The sequence below is a fragment of the Lytechinus pictus genome, chromosome 7 (assembly GCF_037042905.1).
Source record: "Lytechinus pictus isolate F3 Inbred chromosome 7, Lp3.0, whole genome shotgun sequence".
Taxonomy (NCBI): Eukaryota; Metazoa; Echinodermata; class Echinoidea; order Temnopleuroida; family Toxopneustidae; genus Lytechinus; species Lytechinus pictus.
Genome location: NC_087251.1, coordinates 1,049,804 through 1,068,695, shown reverse-complemented (window position 1 = coordinate 1,068,695; position 18,892 = coordinate 1,049,804). Strand labels below are relative to the sequence as shown.

At 36.6% G+C, this 18,892-nt stretch overlaps 1 protein-coding gene across 1 annotated transcript; it reads left to right on the top strand.

Annotated features, from left to right (window-relative positions):
• Positions 1-14,927: 14,927 nt before the first annotated feature.
• Positions 14,928-18,890, top strand: LOC129264078 (retinol dehydrogenase 13-like). The gene has a single exon (XM_064101547.1). The coding sequence runs from the start codon at positions 15,373-15,375 to the stop codon at positions 16,366-16,368; it is 996 nt and encodes a 331-aa protein (XP_063957617.1). The 5' UTR covers positions 14,928-15,372; the 3' UTR covers positions 16,369-18,890.
• Positions 18,891-18,892: the final 2 nt, after the last annotated feature.

Here is an 18,892-nt window from a genome sequence, read left to right as displayed (position 1 = left end):
TCGCCCTCTGAGCACATGCTCTAATACATCAGCGCTACAGTACATGTACGGACGTACACAAGCGATCGCGAGCCAGTCGACTCTCGAGCTAGATCATGCTGAATGCATGCAAGCTTCGGACTGACTCAGCCAGGACCAGGGTGACCAGACGTCCCGTATTTTATTCATTTCTAAAACATTTTATTTTTTTATTTTTTTTTAAATATATAAAAAAACATCAAATATCATTTTAGGATTTTGGTTATATGATTGGATTGTTTTTATTTGCTTGAAGTTTGAACTTTTTCCTCTTTCTTTCTTTTCTATCCTTCTATCCTTCCTTCTTGCCCTTTTTTGTTACATATCTATTTTTATTTCCTGATCCTTTCTCTCTCTCTCTGTCCATTTTCTTTCTTTCCTTCTTTCTCTTACTTGCCTTCTTTATTACATTACCTTTTTTTTTATTTCCTTCATTCCTTCTCCCTTCCACTCGTTTTTATTTTCGTTCTTTCTCTCCTTCCATTATTTTCTTCTTTTTTTCATTCTGGCCTACCTTCATTCTTTCCTCCCGCTCTTTCCTCCTTTTTTTCTTTCATTATTTCTTTCATTTTGTCCTTATTATTTTCCCTTATACTTTCTTTCCCTTTCTTCCTTCATTCTTTCCCTCCTTCCTTCCTGTTTTCTTCTTGCTTTGTTTCTTTCTTTCCAAGAATGAAGGAAACATTTTCTTTCCTCCTCCTTTTTTCTTACTTTCTTTTTGTCTTTCTCTTCTTTATTTTGACTTGCACACATTTATTCATCTTCCCTTCTTTTCTTTTTTTTCTTTCTATCTTCAATTCAAAGAATGACGGAAACCTTTTTATCTATTTTTATTCTCTCTCTCATCCTTCTTTTATTAGAACTTTCTTATATTTCCTTCATTTTCCCCTTCATTTTTTCTTTCTTACTTCTCAATTCATCTCTTTTCTTTCTATCCTTCATTCTTTTGTTCACCCTCCCTTCCAATTCTGAATATTTTTTTTCACAAGTCTAACACTGTGTAGCCTTCTTTCTTGATCTTTTTTTTTTGTTGATTGCCCTGTATTTCATTTTGTGAAATCTTGTCACCCTGGCCAGGACTCGGCTTCAACTTCAAACCAAATAAACAATGAGTCGTCAGACTAAAATAGGCGACTTTTGTCTTCGTGATCGGCGACCAGAACAACTTGAACAAGAGTCAAGAAAAAGAAATGCCAAAGGCAGCGCCAGTAAATCAAGTTCAGCCAGGACAGAAAAGAATAATTAAGAGCAAAAGAATTTTTGAAAAAAAATCGGGCAAGCAGTTTTTTCTATCGGGCAAGCAAATTTTTTTATCACTTGCCCGACAGGGCAAGTGATGATTCTTTTTTTGTAGAGGCCTGCATAAACCAAGATTAATCATGTCTTGATAAACTGAGATTGTCCTTGTTTATGGGGACGTTTTTTTTTTCACTTACCCCTGCGGGATATAGACGGCAATTACGGGGATTGAGAGTGCAAAAAATAGATTCAGTGACCTCAATTCCCCCCAGTTCACTGTTTATTTTTCACAACTTGCTGTCTGTTAGTGCTTGCAGGGGGTACAGGGGGTATATACTTGTAGCCCATTTACATAAGTTAGGGCTAGAAAAGTAAAGATTTGATAGTTTGTTGCTAGAGACAAGTCTATCCATGGCATGGCCATGGGAAAAATGACCGTGTGGAAGGTGAATGCTGTCTTAGCTGAATCCCTGGCTCCATGGAGATTAAGCACGTCAGTGAATACTTAGGAGCCTCCTGGCCTGGCTAGCTACGTCCTAGTATTGTAAGTGATTGTATTACCAACCGGCCTTGTATTACCGAACGCGCGCATCGTACGCGTCAGAAAATAATTTCATCATACGCTCAAAACTTTGCAACATCCTTCAAAAGGGAACTTGAAGAGAAAGATGATGAAAACGGTCCAAAACACATTTTCAAAGTCTTAATATTCTAAAAATAATCAAATATGGTCAAAATAGCTCAATCAGTGATTTTGTTGATTTCTCAACTTTTCCCATAGAAAACACATGTTCGGTAATACGATACCTTTTTCAAGAATCAAGTGACCAAAATATTTCACATGCAAAGAGGGGTCCGATTGTGTATTTATGGTGAAAGTTTCTGTTTGGTGAATTTCATGAGAAAAATGTGTTAGATGATTATGAATTCATGAAAAGTGTTCAGTAATACGATCCACTATCAGTACCATACTGACTATACAGACTGGTTCCCATTCATGCCATAAGGTTTATCGCAAGCGAAAGGCAATGAAATCAAGATGGCGACGTAAACACGGTGGCAAGTTTCCCCCGTCTTTTAATAACATTTTCTTGTTTTTTTAATGAATTCTTGTTTACAAATGAAATCCATAGCGTAGAAATGTCTGAAATGAAGTTGAATCCCATTTACATGATTTAGCCAGGGCTAGATCTTTTTGAAGTAGAAATCTCGGGGGTGAAATTTTCAGTTTTTTGGCGGTACACAGAGATGAATGGGAAGGAATTCCTGGCTCCGTTCAGCGGCGTAACAGGGGTCGGTGGCCAGGGGGGGCAAGAGCCAAAAATTTCCCGGTCATATCATTGAACAGGCAATGGCGTCATAAGGCAAAAATTTTGAAGGGGCGATATGGCGTATCGGGCAAATGTATATATATATATAAGCGAGCGAGCGAAGTGAGCGAGCAAATTTTTTTTGACATCTTTATTGCAAAAAATCAAATTTTGTGATAGATTTTGACATAGTGTTAAAAAGATGATATCATATTCACCCTCCTCTCTTTCCTCTTTTTCTCTCTTTTTTTGTACGCCACGGTGAACAGGATTTTTGTTATGAACTTATGATTGTTAGCATCAGGGCGAAGCTCTATATGCTTGAGGGGGCCGAGTATGGCGCTTTTGGCAAGAAGTGGCTTAATATAGGTCCTGAGCGAGCGAAGCGAGCGAGATAAAAAAATCACCTTTTCATGAGAATCTAACATGAAGATAGATTTTAACGTGATATTCAGAAAAATATAATACACTTTCCTTTCTTTCCTCATTTTGTTTGTTTGGTTGTAGAACTTTTGGGGGCCATGGTCCAAACTCATCCATATAACAGTGCTTTATGGGTGGGGTCCAGGGCAGAGCCCCGGAACCTCTTGATATCAAAGCCATTTTAAACCTTACAGATGGCCACTTATTTTAATCAAATTGCGTGTATATTTATATAGCTTTAACACAACACATAAATTCAATGCAGTTGTGTATCGTAATCATCCAAATATTGTGAGGGGCACACCATAGCAAATGTGGGAAAATTTGTAAAAAGTCGCCAGCGAGCGAAGCGAGCCAGAAAAAAAAAGGCCTGTTAAAATGAAATTCTAATTATGTGATAGATTTTTACATCATTATAGCAAATATCATGTCATATATTTTTTTTCATTCATCTCATTTCGCTGCCTCCTTTATTTTCTTTTATTTCCCCTTGGCTGTGGAACCAACCCCCCGGTACGCCAGTGCTTCACCGTAAAGCTTAATGCAGGAAGGGTCCATATAGGGGCCCGTTATAGAACCCATTGAAGGTTACAGATGAAGAGCCCCCACTGCACGGGGTCTTGACTCTTGGACAGAGCCTTTGGAGATTTAGCAAGTTTATGATAGACTTTCAGACGACATTATGCTATATACCATCCATTTTTCTTCCCGCTCGTTATCTCAATCCTCGGCAGCCCGGTAGTGTACGTTATCTTGTCCCTATTCTTTATTTTCCAATTTAGATTTTGGCTAATTCCATTCTGCCTTTATTTCCCGCTTTTGTTTGCCTTTTTGTCATCTTTAATTTATTTCCCTGTCTTACTAATCATGCTAATGTATTTGTATATCGGGGCGAATTGTTTTTTGTCACTTGCTCTTTTTCCTTCCTTTTCCCGTTATCTTTCCGTTTTCCCTTTTTCATGTTTTTTCTTAGTTTTCTTTTCCCTTTTCCTTTCCCTTCCCCCTTTTTTCTTTCCTTTCCCTTTCCCTTTCTTCCCCCCTTTTTTTTCTTTTTCCCTTTTTTTTATATTTTCCCGGTGAGCTCCGCCAGGGGGGCAGCTTGCCCCCCTGCCCCCCCCCCCGCCTGTTACGCCACTGGCTCCACTGAGAGTAAGCATACGTTAGTAAATGATTTTTACTCTCTAGGAGCCTCCTGCCCTGGCTATGCGCAGAGTTAGCTTGATTGCTCCCTTTTTGATCCCATAACGCATTGCGGTTCTGATTAGCGATAAACCTTATAATATTATTTCATCATTCATGTACCGTAATAATATTAATAATGAGTTACACATGATACAAGGAAGTTGACATAGAAATTTGCTTGAAGTCCGCCGGTGCGAAACTGCATTAGCGCCGCCACCGTTCTCGCCAGTGCAGAAAACACGCGTCGCATGCGACACACGTAAATTCAAAAAGCTCTTGATGAGTCACGCGCAAAAAGCGAGCGACACAGGAAAAAAAAAAAAAATCATTAAAAAGTGGGGAAAAATCATCGGAAATAATAATTTGTGGAGTACCTTTAGAATCCAATGTCATGAATCGATTACAAAAGAGCAATTACCTACTAATTGCTGCTGCCGGTGTGGTGCGATATCAGTTTTGTCGCCCTCTACGTTCGTGAGTGAATTAAGAGTCCCCGGCGACAAGCAGGAATCGGATCGGGAGATGGATAAAGGATGGGGGGAGGGGGCAGATGGGGGAGGGGGGATGGCCCCGTAGAGGGAGTACACGACTTGTCCAATGTGGTGGATGTAGTAGGAGAGAGTGAAGTAATGGCAGGTGATATAATAATCAGAGGACTTAAAAAGGGATGATATATATGAAGGGATCAAAGAGGGGGCGCGTGATCGAGGACACGTGCAATGGTATATAATTATGTTGATGATGTTGTTTAAGGAATGATATACGTTGATATCTATATATGGATACAGAATACTTGGATACTATTATATTAAAACATGTATGGATATGAATACATGGATACGTGGATACTTGGATACTATTGGATACTTGGATACTTGGATACGTGGATACGCGGATACGTGGATACTTGGATACTATTGGATACTTGGATACTTGGATACGTGGATACGTGGATACGTGGATACTTGGATACTGTTGGATACTTGGATACTTGGATACGTGGATACGCGGATACGTGGATACGTGGATACTTGGATACTATTGGATACTTGGATACTTGGATACTTGGATACGTGGATACGTGGATACGCGGATACGTGGATACGCGGATACTATTGGATACTTGGATACTTGGATACGTGGATACTTGGATACTATTGGAGACTTGGATACTTGGATACTTGGATACGTGGATACGTGGATACGCGGATACGTGGATACTTGGATACTGTTGGATACGCGGATACTTGGATACGTGGATACGCGGATACGCGGATACGTGGATACGTGGATACTTTGATACTATTGGATAATTGGATACTTGGATACGTGGATACGCGGATACGTGGATACGTGGATACTTGGATACTATTGGAGACTTGGATACTTGGATACTTGGATACGTGGATACGTGGATACGCGGATACGTGGATACGTGGATACTTGGATACTGTTGGATACGCGGATACTTGGATACGTGGATACGCGGATACGTGGATACGCGGATACGTGGATACTTTGATACTATTGGATAATTGGATACTTGGATACGTGGATACGTGGATACTTGGATACTATTGGAGACTTGGATACTTGGATACGTGGATACGCGGATACGTGGATACGGGGATCTTAGATACCTTTGGTTACATGGATACTTGGATACGCGGCTACGGGCACATGCCTACATGAAAACTTAGATACATAGATACTTGGATAAGAACATCAAGGAGTTTTTGATACTCTGGAACATGGAAAACACATGAAGAAGTGCATGATACTAAGTGTACTTTTAGAACGAAGCATCACAGACCCTAATTACCTTATTTTCAGATAATTGACATCGTCACTTTTAATCTGTATTTTTCTTGAGAGAAAAGATAGAAAAGGCTACTTTCATCAGTGAATCGTTAAAAATTGGCTGCTCTCTTTATAATTATAACGAGACATATATCAATTCCCTAAGCCCATATGATTACAATTTGACCAATTAATCTTAATCCTTTTTAGGATTGATTTTATTTAATTAAGTTGATTTCAGTAAACAAAATATAAATAAACTATTTGGATTATTATAGATTTTTCAGTCAACATAAAAGAAGGCTAATATAATAACATGTACGAATATGCAGCTTAAAGGTCAAGTCTTCCCAAAAAGTTATTGATTTGAATCAATAGAGAAATAAGAAACAAGCCAATTTCATCAAAAAACGTATGTAAAATAAGAAAGTTATGACATTTGGAAGTTTTTCGCTTATATTTCGCAAAACAATTACAATCATGTACAACTCAGTGATAAGTAATAAGACACGAGCAACAGAGAACAACAAAATAGTTAAGTAAGGGGATAATAAGAACGATATACGTTTTGGTTATATTAAAATGACCAATCAATTTCAAAACATTGGTTACAATTCGACAATTAATTTCACTCACTCCTGTTGGTAATTGCAACGAGACACATCATAGGGCCAATATCACAATCCTTTTTTTAAACAAATTAATTTCATTCCTATGTCTTGTTATGTGAATGTCTCGTTCTGATTATAAATTATCTCATATGACTCGTTCTATTTATAATTATTGGCATATAATTTACTTCTTTTCAAAAATTATAGAAAGAGTGAACTTGATGAAGAGAAATAGAAGAGGAATTACAGAAGGGGGAAAATAGGATAAAAGGAGAAGACGGAGGAGGAGAATGAAGAAAAATAGGAATATGAAGTAAGGGAGTGCAATACAAAGTTTTGTGAATGATATATTGCATTATTGGCATATAATTTACTTCTTTTCAAAAATTATCTTCCTACTTATACATCCAGAAGACTATCAAGAGAGCATGGAGAACTGCAATTGTAACAGAACATCGGCATGCAATGACGCCTATGATATAATATCTCTTTTTAAGCATAAATTGGATTAAATTGCATAAACTTTAATTGGTGGGTTGTAATGTGAATGTCTCGTTCTGATTATAAATACGGATAAGTATTAGTCCTATATGATTCGTTCTATATCTTAATTTTTATCAAAAATGATTTTTTTTTTTAAATAAATATTTTATGAATTTAGACCTAGTTAAAAATTGAATAAGTTGACCGGTTTATGAAAAGACATGACTTTCTTAGCGTTTTTTGAAATGGTGAACAGGAATGTTATATCTGACTAAACAATATTACTGATTCGAGTGCGAAGCGCGATTTAAAATATGTTATAGGGCCTATTGCGATCGGAAACTTCATATTTTAAGTACGTTTTGTACATAAATTTAGACCTAAAAACGGACATTCCTTGCTTTTTTTTTTTTTGGGGGGGGGTCTTGTTGTATGCATTAAAAATTCTTTAGTAATTTACGTTAAATATTTATTATCATCTACGATTATGCTGTAACGAAAAATGCATACACGACATACCTACAGTTACAACATCACCTTATTAATAAACTGGTAATTAGATACCGTCTTGCTCGAATGCAGTATACTGAAAATTTATCAAAATCGAATATAAAATAAGAAAGTTATGACATTTAAAGATACGCTTATTTTCAACAATTGGAAATTTTGAAATATGACGTGCTTGCACAACACATGTAATTCGATTTAATTATGTTAAAAAATGTCACTTCAGAATTCCTTCAGTTCATTGATAAAGAACCACCTGTGAATGCCTTTGAGACTATAGGGATACCGTGTAAGATTATTACCCCAAATTCTTGAAAGGAGGGATTAAGATTTAATAGTGATTACGCAATCTATTGAAGTTAATGACCGGCATGAACGTGAGACCGGCATGAAACGAGGAAAGAAAGATGAAATAAAAAAAGAGAAAAAAATGTGAAAAAGGAATATAAGAAAAAACAGAAATTCAAGTTTATATTCCTAATGCATTTTAAGCACTTTGTTTGATCGTGAATGATATTTTATTAATAAGAAATAATAATAAATGATAGCATGTTTATAAATATCGCTTTTCTCAGAACGGCTCAAAACGATTTACAGCATATTATTGTCCCATGATTCATTTCAATCCCGCATGAAAAGTGCACAATTTCCACATCTTGGGAAGCATTCCTTGCATTCATCGCAGCCTCGAAATGGCGCTTGCAAATTCAAGCATACAATAACTTTCGCATCCAACCGGGTACCCATTTAGCACCTGGGTCGAGAGTGGCAAGGTGTGCCGGCAATACGTCTTACCAAAGGACGGTATATAGACCGCGGTGAGAATCGAACACACGACTCTCCGTTTACAAGGCGGGAGTCAGAACCACTATACGCCACGACTCTTAAAAAAAAAGGCCTTCCTGAAAAAGTCGTGCACAGAACATGTTTCTCATAAACATAAAATATGAGCGCGAACTTCTTTCAAACATCAAGGACGAAAAGACCTAAGTATTTTTCGTAAAAATGAATAGCGTGCACAATCTTCTTAATTAAAGTATTAAAAGCATGAAGAGCGAAATGAACCAATAATTTTAACAAATTGACCTAGCTGAAACACTGATATCTTCCCGTCTGTAAATTTCTTCACTCTTTTTCTTCTTTTCCACTCTTCTTTGCATTTATTCCATTTTTCCTTTTTACGCAGCCAATAGGGCGTAGAGATCGCATTCGGCCTCCTGGAATTGCCCATTTACATTTTCTTTTTTAGTCTATATTTTAATTGGTACAAGAGGAGGCAAAGGCGATTAGACACTGGATTCACAAGTTCGTCCAAAAATTAAAACTGATATTTCTAATCTTACACATTCACAATCTTGGCCAATTATTGTCTGTTCATTATCGCGATTTTTTTTCCTACTTGATTCTATTTCACCTCATTTCATTCATCTCCTTTGTTTATCCAGGGGCCGCGGAACGGTTTTCAAAGTGGGGGGGGGGGGGCTGAAGCCCCCCAGCCCCCCCCCCCCCCCCCCGGTTCCGCGGCCCCTGTAATTCCTATTTCTTTTGTGCTGTTTGTATATCTCTTTAATACTGGGAGGGATAAGCCAGCAGCAGGGAGAGGAGGGCCGTATTAGCACGACATTCCCCCTTTGTTTTTCTTTTCCACCATATCATTTTTTAAGTTTCCCTTTCCATTTTACTTATATTTCTTCTGTTTGTACTTTTTTTAAAGGGGTAAGCAAGACCACCTCGCCCCTTGGTCTGCATGTGCCTGTCGAATGCAATTTGCATCCTAACTTCCCGTTTTCTTCCTCTTTTGTAATATATGTATTAATTTGTGGAAAAAAACTATTAGAAAGTAATGTTATAAAGGGAGCCTCGACTTTGCTATTAACATATGCAGTCTTTTTAAAGTTACCTTAGATCCGAGATAATTTATTGTCATGTATAAAATGCACAAAATCTGCTTTCAAAAAGTGAATACTATTACACCGACAAACACAATTGTTTTTAGCCTACATATTTCAACAATCAAATAATGTGAGCGCAAAGCGCGAGCTGAATATTTCTTACATTCCCAGCTATATACAGGGCATTCTAAGCACCTTTTAAAATCACGAACAGGATAGGGGTATGACTATACACTTGATGTGATCGCGAAGCGCGAGCCGAAACGAAATTCGACATCTCACGTTTTGTAAATCATGAAAAGGATGGATAAGTGGATAAATGGATAACATTCCTACATTAATAATTTGATAATCTGATCTGAAACTGGAACAAGATTCGTATCTAAATAAATATGCGTGCGTGTGTTTAGATTCAAACCTAGAATCTGGACATTCTAATTACATTCTTTATCATAATATCAATAATAAGAGCGCGATCCGCGAGCTAAAGATATTTGATTTTCCGATCCCAAAAAAAAAGTTAATTTAAGCGCAATTACGAATTGGATATGGATCCTGCTTAATAAATGATGCGAGTCAAAGCGCAAGTTGATATTTTTATCAATACATATATTTCCAGTTGCGACCGGGAAATTTTAAGGACATTTTTGTTTTTGTCGAGAGATGAAACTTGTCGATATTCCGTTCTGAAAAAAAAACCGGACAATGATTATTAGGAAATAATGAAAATATTATTATCTTACTTATTAATCTAATAAGCCCAATGAGGTCGCGAAATTAATATCAAGGTAAAAAAACTGGATATTTTGTAATCATGAAAAGGATGCATGGGTTAATATACTTTAAAGAATACTTTAAAAATAATGCGAGCGCAAATTGCAAGCCGAAAATTTTGATAAACTGTCAAGAAAGAGGAATTTAAAATAATTTGTTACAAATTGATATAGGTATACATTACTCCCCAATGAAAATGCAAGTGCGCAGCTTTAGCTGATACTATTCAGAATCAGATAAGCCTAAAAAGGGATATTTTTCAAAAAAATATGGAATACACGAAGAGAATAGTTACTTGACGAATTAAATAATGCTAGTGCGCAGCGCGAGCGGAAAATGTCGATATTTAGACCATAAAATATAGTCATTTTACAGAAAACTATAAAATATATTTGTAAATCAAACAAATTGAAAACTCAGTGTCCGAGAAATATTTCATATATTTACTTCAAAACTTGATATTTTAAGCTCAATATAAGCCTATTGAGCAAGTTATGTATATCATAGATTAGGCAATGTGAGCACAAAGCGAGCGAAAATTTAAAATAGTGACATGAAATCCCCCCCCCTCATCTTATTTTATTCACTCGTCTTACTCCTCTTATTTTCCCTCTTCATTTTCTATTCTCTTTTCTCTTCTTTTTCCTCTCTTTCCATTTTTTCTTGTTTGCTCGTTCCAAAAAGTGGGGGGGGGGGGCATTTGATATCAAATTCCAAAAAGTGAGGGGAAGCGTCTCCCTGTCCCCCAGGGATTTCCACCAATGTATGCAATTTGATTTGAAATAAGAGAAAACCCTACATCGTCTTTGTAGTCGATTTTTTTTTTTAATAGCGTACTTTCATGACGAATTACTTCATTCTCGCCTGCTCCTAAATCGGATTTAATAAGAAAATCAATGTTTCTTTAACAAAAAACGCACCCCAAACCCCAAATAACACCCCTAAATTCATTTTAAAAAAAATATATGAACGATAATTTTCTTGGAGTATTCGCAATTTGTCCGAAAATTATTCTTATTGTCCTCGTCCTTAAATTTATCACTCGTGACGTTGTCCTAAATGTCTGCGGTTCTGTCCTAATACGATCTGCATGCTGTCCGCGCCGAACGCCGACAAATTGATTTAGATAATCTTGGACAGTTCCAGGAATGTCCTACGACAATACGCAGACAGTCCTGGTCGTGTCCTAGGACAAGATCATTTGCATAATCTTTTACGGAATTTGGTTGCGGACAGCATGCCGAAATGACAAAAGTAGCTTCCGCAACCCTTCCTGGTCTTGTCCGCGCCCTAGTGGAAAACCGCCTTAAAAAAAACAAGCTGTGTGTCTCGAACAATTAAATGTGAGCGCGAAGCACGAGCTTAATTTTTTGTATATTGACATGATAAAGGAGCATTTTGACAAATTTTGGAAAGAATTTCCAAAGAGGATAGGTATCTCACAAATCAAACAATGCGAGTGCGCAGCGCGAGCTGGAAACTTTTATATAACAATTTGTGTAAATCAAACAAAATAATGAAAGCTTGAGGTGCGAGCTAAAACATTGTGTGCAAATTGATTTCAGAACTGGATATATGAAATGTCATTTAATTCTCTTGAATGGGAATCATTACAAAGGCAATGCGAGCGCGAAGCGCGAGCCACTTCCATTCACGAGTGGATACCATGCGCGACCATGGGGTCTCGAAAAGCACCCTAAACACGTAATTTCCATATTCTGAAAATGCGCCCCTTAACAAGTATTGGCGCGTGAAACCCTACCCTTAGCAAGAATTGGTAACAAAACGATACTCTTGGCAAATGTTCCCTGAAATGAACCCCTAAACAAGTACAGGAATGTTTTATTGTTACGGGTCCTTCGGTCGTCGGCTTTACCTTATTTGGTTTAGTACGACACCAAATCGTGACTCTAAATACGAAGTGTTGGGGCAAAAAGGACATCCTTTATAAAACATTTTAATTTTGTTTTATCATCCCCGCGAATTCGACCCTAAACACGTAATTTTCCTAGCGAAATAGATACCCTTTTTTCATTATTTTTGTGTTTTTGACACCCTTATCACGTTACGTACATAACGTGCCCTATCGTGAAAAAGACATCCTTTTTACGTGTTTTTTTTTGTCGCGCATGGTATCCACTCGTCAATGTAAGTGCCCCCCCCCCCCGCGGGGTTCAAACAAGGACAGAAAATGAGCTATGCCTATATTATACGAATCGCTTCATATTTATCCTCCTAAACATTCAGAATCCATGTCATATTCATCATAATCTCTAGATTTATAGAGAAAAAACAGCAAAAATATTGCTCTACAATTCTAAAAAGAAGGGTATATACATGTATATATTATTTTAATTATACGAACCAAAAGTCCAGTTTTCTGTCTTATAATTTACTGTGAAAATCACAAGAATTTGATTTTAAAAAAAATAGGTAGGCCTGTACAATTTTTTTTTTAATTAAAAAAGAAACAAAAATAGAATGGACAAGAAAGGAAGAATATAAAAGAGAAAAGAAAAATATATTTAAAAAAAAAAGAAGAAAAGAAAGGAGAAAAACAACGTAAAGGAAAACAAGTACAGGAATGTTTTATTGTTACGGGTCCTTCGGTCGTCGGCTTTACCTTATTTGGTTTAGTACGACCCCACCTTCTACACCTCGCGCAAATCGTGACTCTAAATACGAAGTGTTGGGGCAAAAAGGACATCCTTTATAAAACATTTTAATTTTGTTTTATCATCCCCGCGAATTCGACCCTAAACACGTAATTTTCCTAGCGAAATAGATACCCTTTTTTCATTATTTTTGTGTTTTTGACACCCTTATCACGTTACGTACATAACGTGCCCTATCGTGAAAAAGACATCCTTTTTACGTGTTTTTTTTTGGTCGCGCATGGTATCCACTCGTCAATGTAAGTGCCCCCCCCCCCGCGGGGTTCAAACAAGGACAGAAAATGAGCTATGCCTATATTATACGAATCGCTTCATATTTATCCTCCTAAACATTCAGAATCCATGTCATATTCATCATAATCTCTAGATTTATAGAGAAAAAAACAGCAAAAATATTGCTCTACAATTCTAAAAAGAAGGGTATATACATGTATATATTATTTTAATTATACGAACCAAAAGTCCAGTTTTCTGTCTTATAATTTACTGCGAAAATCACAAGAATTTGATTTAAAAAAAAATAGGTAGGCCTGTACAATTTTTCTTTTAATTAAAAAAGAAACAAAAATAGAATGGACAAGAAAGGAAGAATATAAAAGAGAAAAGAAAAATATATTTAAAAAAAAAGAAGAAAAGAAAGGAGAAAAAAACGTAAAGGAAAAGGAAAAGTGTTTAAACAAGGACAAAAAAATGAGCTATATGCCTGTATTGTCTTGAAAATGATTTTTTTTTAATAAGATGACTGAGACACGTACTGCACTGGGCCATGTTAAACCAAGAAAAGAATATTAATATAAACCAACAAAATTCTACTTTTAGTTAACGACAGATCGACCGACTGAAATGTGGATGAAAATATTTTCTGATTCTCCCTTCTTTTCCCCCTTTTCGCGAAAGGTGCATGGATCCTCCCCTGTATAACATACCCCCACGACTCTCCCTCCTTCCACCCCCCCCCCCCTTTGGCGAAAGCTGGATACTCCCCTGTACCCCCTCCCCCGTATCCACAAACATTATCCCAGCTGCCCGTATCCTCGTATCCACGTATCCGCGTATCTTCGTATCCATGTATCCAGTTATCAGTACGGTAGTAGTATCCACGTATCCGCGTATCCACGTATCCTCGTATCCATGTATCCAGTTATCAGTACGGTAGTAGTATCCACGTATCCGCGTATCTTCGTATCCATGTATCCATTTATCAGGACGGTAGTAGTATCCACGTATCCCAGTATCCACGTATCCTCGTATCCATGTGTATCCACGTATCTTAGAATCCATGTATCCGCTTTTATCTCAAAAACGTAATTTCTAAAAAAGTTAACGAGTACCGGTACGTCGTATCCGTTGTTTTCTCGTTTTAAAATCTAGAGATTTTTGTAATCGATTCATGACATTGGATTCTAAAGGTAAGCCTAATTTGTTGCATCATTCATCATCAATCCTCAAAAGTATAGGATGTTTCAGAGTCATTTCGGCAACAGACAAACTACGTCTACGACTACGATCTTATCATTGCGCCGCACTGCACTGCAGCTGCATATATGCACTATCGCCAGTATCGGTAAATCTACTCACCAACATCATGTCCGAGGACATGTCCACCTCCGCGTTGGCCGGACGCCCCAGCTGTCGGCGATGCCTTTCCATACCGGTTGCCTCTCCCGACGTCAACATCCATCGAAATATCAAAAGCGTCGATGTCTATGATTTGACTCCCGTAGTTTTGAGCCATATCGAGAATCAGAAATAACAAGATCTAAACCTAGCATCAGCATTCATTAATGGATCCCTTGTAACTTGGTTGTTGGAGAAAAAAAAAGAAATTATTAATTATAAAATTAATTGCAGCAGATCTTGCCACGGAAGTTTCGTGTACGTGTAAGCATCTCCAATGAAAAGTAGATGTAACGGATCGTCTCATTGGATAAATCCGAAATCAACTCGAAATTTAAGCGAATCGAGACGACTAAGAATTTGATCATGCGAGTAGCCCTTTCGAAGGTAGTTTCTTTTTACTAGAACTTTTGAGGTTCATCATGGTCTTCATGGATAATCGCAAAATAGAAGTCCGGATTCAAATTTGATCTTAAAAAAGCAAAAACAAAATTAAATCAAAAAAATTTAATTTTCATTACTTCTTGATTTAATATAAAAGATAAATTAAAGAAATGAAAATAGAATAATAAACCCTAATTTCTAGATAAAGACCATTTTCCTAAAGAGGACTCATTGAAGATTTGTGTAGTCTGCTAGTTGGATCTTGATCTTGCCAGTCTCAGTTGACAGTTGTTGACAAGAGTCTTTATCCTGAACAATTATTGAGTTACATCATCATATAACGAGACAGTGTATTTGTAAGAGATTTAGATCCAATGATTTGGAATTGTCTGAAGAGGGATAATGTTACTGTAGATTGATCAAAACCAGCCGGCAGTGCCAGATTTTGATTTGCAACATGGAATTGGAAAGAAAATCAGAATGGAGAGCTCCAGGGGATATGGTCTGTGCAGGACTTGTTCTTGGTGCTAGTTTGGTAATATTTACCAAACTGAAGTTCAGGGGTGCTGCATATAGAAGTGCTACCAAGCTGACAGGAAAGACGGCCATTGTAACGGGTGCAAATACGGGAATAGGGAAGGAGACTGCCCTTGATTTTGCTCGCCGTGAAGCGAGAGTAATCCTTGCTTGCCGTGATATTGCAAAGGGTCAAAGAGCAGTTGAACACATCAGACATTATACTAATGCAGGGGAACTAGTTGTGATGAAGTTGGATTTGGCATCACTGAAGTCAGTGAATGCTTTTTGTGATGAATTCTGTAACAAAATTGGCAGACTCGATATCCTTGTCAACAATGCAGGTGTGTTTTACACTCCATATATGAAGACAGAAGATGGCTTTGAAATGCAATTTGGAGTCAACCATCTTGGACACTTCCTTCTGACCAACAGACTTTTAAATGTCCTAAAGGCTTCTTCACCATCTCGTGTGATCATCGTGTCTTCTGCTCTCCATAAGAGAGGGCATCTTGATTTTTCAAAGCTTAATCCAGACAAAAAAGAATACAACAAGACCAAGTCTTATGCTGATAGTAAGCTTGCCAACGTCCTGTTTGGGAAGGAGCTGAGCAGACGACTCAGTGGCCAAGGCGTCACCTCTTACACCTTACATCCAGGTGTCATCAACACAGAACTTTCACGTTATCTTGGATATTCTAAAGCTTTCTGGGCTGCTACATTCCCTCTCCGATGGCTCTTCATGAAATCTCCCCGGTACGGAGCTCAGACTACCATTTACTGTGCTGTTGCTGAGGAGCTCAAGGAAGCATCTGGGAAATATTATGGCAACTGCAAAGAAGAACCTTACCCAGAGGTTAGAGGACCAGCTGATGATGCTGTTGCTACTAAACTTTGGGAGGTCAGCGAAAGGCTGACAGGACTTTCATCTGAGTGATATTATGTTGAAGACATTGAAGGGGAATCCAGCCTTGGCCATAAAATGATGTGTTGGGACGGAGAAAAATAAATTAAACAGAATGGTGAAAGTTTGAAAGAAATCGGACAAGCAATAAGAAAGTTATAGCTGCTTTAAAATTGAGATCACTAATACCATGTAGATTTCAAATTGGCAACTGGGTAAGTAAATTATGACAAGGGGCAAGGACAACTTTCCCATAGGCCATGTACTTTATTATCAGGGATTTGTGGTTTTCTCCTAAGTGCCCATTCCCCTGGGGCAGTAATCTAAATATAACCCAGGTAGTATATTATTTTATGTCCTCATGGAAGAAAAATATAATTTGAAATAAAACTTTTGGGGGAAATGACATTTTAGCCATAATATGTACTGGAGTACATGGAAGAGTAGTCCTTGCCTTACATCACTATGACATCACATATGCGGCCAATTTGAAGTCTCCATGGGTATAGTGATTACCAATATTTACAACTTTTAAAAATTCATAACTTTCTTGTTGTTTGTCCAATATTGTTCAAACTTTCACCTATCAACTTGTCTGATTTTTCTTTTCCTTATAAAAACAAGTTTTTATTTGGGTTGGATTCCCCTTTAATTCATATCTGGGTGCATGAAACGAAACCCCAATATTCTGTATTAAGTGTAAATATTTCATTTTATAATGTTTATGATAGTTCTGCATCTATTACATTGACATGCAGGTTGATGAAGCATATTCTGTTATATGAATTTCTTGTTCTGCCTTGATAGAGCATTTGTCTCAATATATTTGTTGTAATTTTCAAAATCATCACCTTTTGCTGTAAATTTTGAGTGTTCACATTAAAGTCGATTTTTTAATGGTGACATATTTCTTTAAAAATGGAATGAAGTCATACAGTCGATGTAGTTAAATACTGCATAATGTACATTGGACAAATATAATTAAAGGACAAGTCCACTCCAACAAAACGTTGATTTGAAAAAAAGGAGAAAATCCAACAAGCAAAACACTGAAAATTTCATCAAAATCGGATGTAAAATAAGAAACTTATGACATTTTAAAGTTTTGCTTAATTTCACAAAACAGTAATATGCACATCCTGGTCGGTATGCAAATTGGCAGACTGATGACGTCACCCACTCACTATTTCTTTTGTATTTTATTATATGAAATATTCTAATTTTCTCCTCCTTATCAAGTGAAAAGAAATTTTATTTCTCCCTGAACATGTGGAATTACCATCATTTTAACAGTTTATGGTTAAGTTGGTCCTTATTGTCAAATCTGTAAAAATTGAAATATTGTATTTTTCAAACAATAAAAAACAAAAGAAAAAGTGAGTGATGGACATCATCGACTCTCTCATTTGCATATCGCTGAATTGTGCATTTAACTGTTTTGTGAAAAATAAGAGAAACTTAAAAAAGTCTTATTTCTTATTTTACATCCGATTTCGATGAAATTTGCAGCAGTTTGTTTGATTTTTCTCTGTCAATTCAAATCAGCAATTTTCTGGGGTGGACTTGACCTTTAATGAATCATCTGTAGATAGTATGTTTTTTTTTTCAAGTAAGCAATGGAATTGTTTTAATGGCTCTTAAGTTTGTGCTGTCTCATGAGTCACAGAGCTTTTTGTGTACGAAACTGTACGTATTTGAATTAGAGCAGCTGATCTTGGAAATTTCAAGAATAGATCAGAAAAAAACTACCAGTATAAAGAGTTTTGAAACTTAAAGTAATCATCGACCAAATACCATTTGCAAACCCTGTGACCAATCATGCAAGCTAAATTATTTATTCAGATATTATATCTAATATTGAAATACATCTACTTAAAAACGCACCCAACAGTTTGAATATTGTTCATACTCTTATTACATTTTGGCCTTCTGATATATGCGTTCAGTTTACAAATATAAAGAAATAAGGGAACCTTAGTTGCCAATTTGTCTTTTTATACAATGCAATTAAAGATGTTGCATATTTTGATATTTGTCTAATTATCACCAGTTTCAAGATGATACTAGCAACAATGGATGGGAAAAGAGATTTCACTTTGAGTAGACGCTTTTATGACCCTCTTCCTCTGATTTAATTTTAATCAGAATTTGCATGAATTTTTACTTTTGTTCTTTACACATTTTTGTGCATATACAGTATAACCCATAAGTTTGTTCTTTTCTGGTGGTTTTTGGTAACTCGTGCATTGATACATACGTATGTCTTGCCAATTATGTAACATGAACTAAATTTGTAGACAGGTTTCTATGCTTTATAGGAAGATAAGCTATTTCGACATTTCTGCATGGTCCTTTAATAGTGATTTCTTAATTTTTATTTTCACATCCATTTTTCATACCTTTTTTATACTTTGATTTCTCATACAAACATTGTATACTTGACTGAATTAACTGAATTTAGCTGTATTGTACTCATGCAATTTAAACATACCGGTAGTTCAGTTGTTAATCATAAGCCAAGCAAAAAATTAAAATAAAGTTTTTAAAGAAAATAACA

What these genes read in the sequence shown, in the direction of transcription:
- LOC129264078 (XM_064101547.1), top strand. Translation starts at nt 15,373, where the DNA reads ATGGAATTGGAAAGAAAATCAGAATGGAGAGCTCCAGGGGATATGGTC.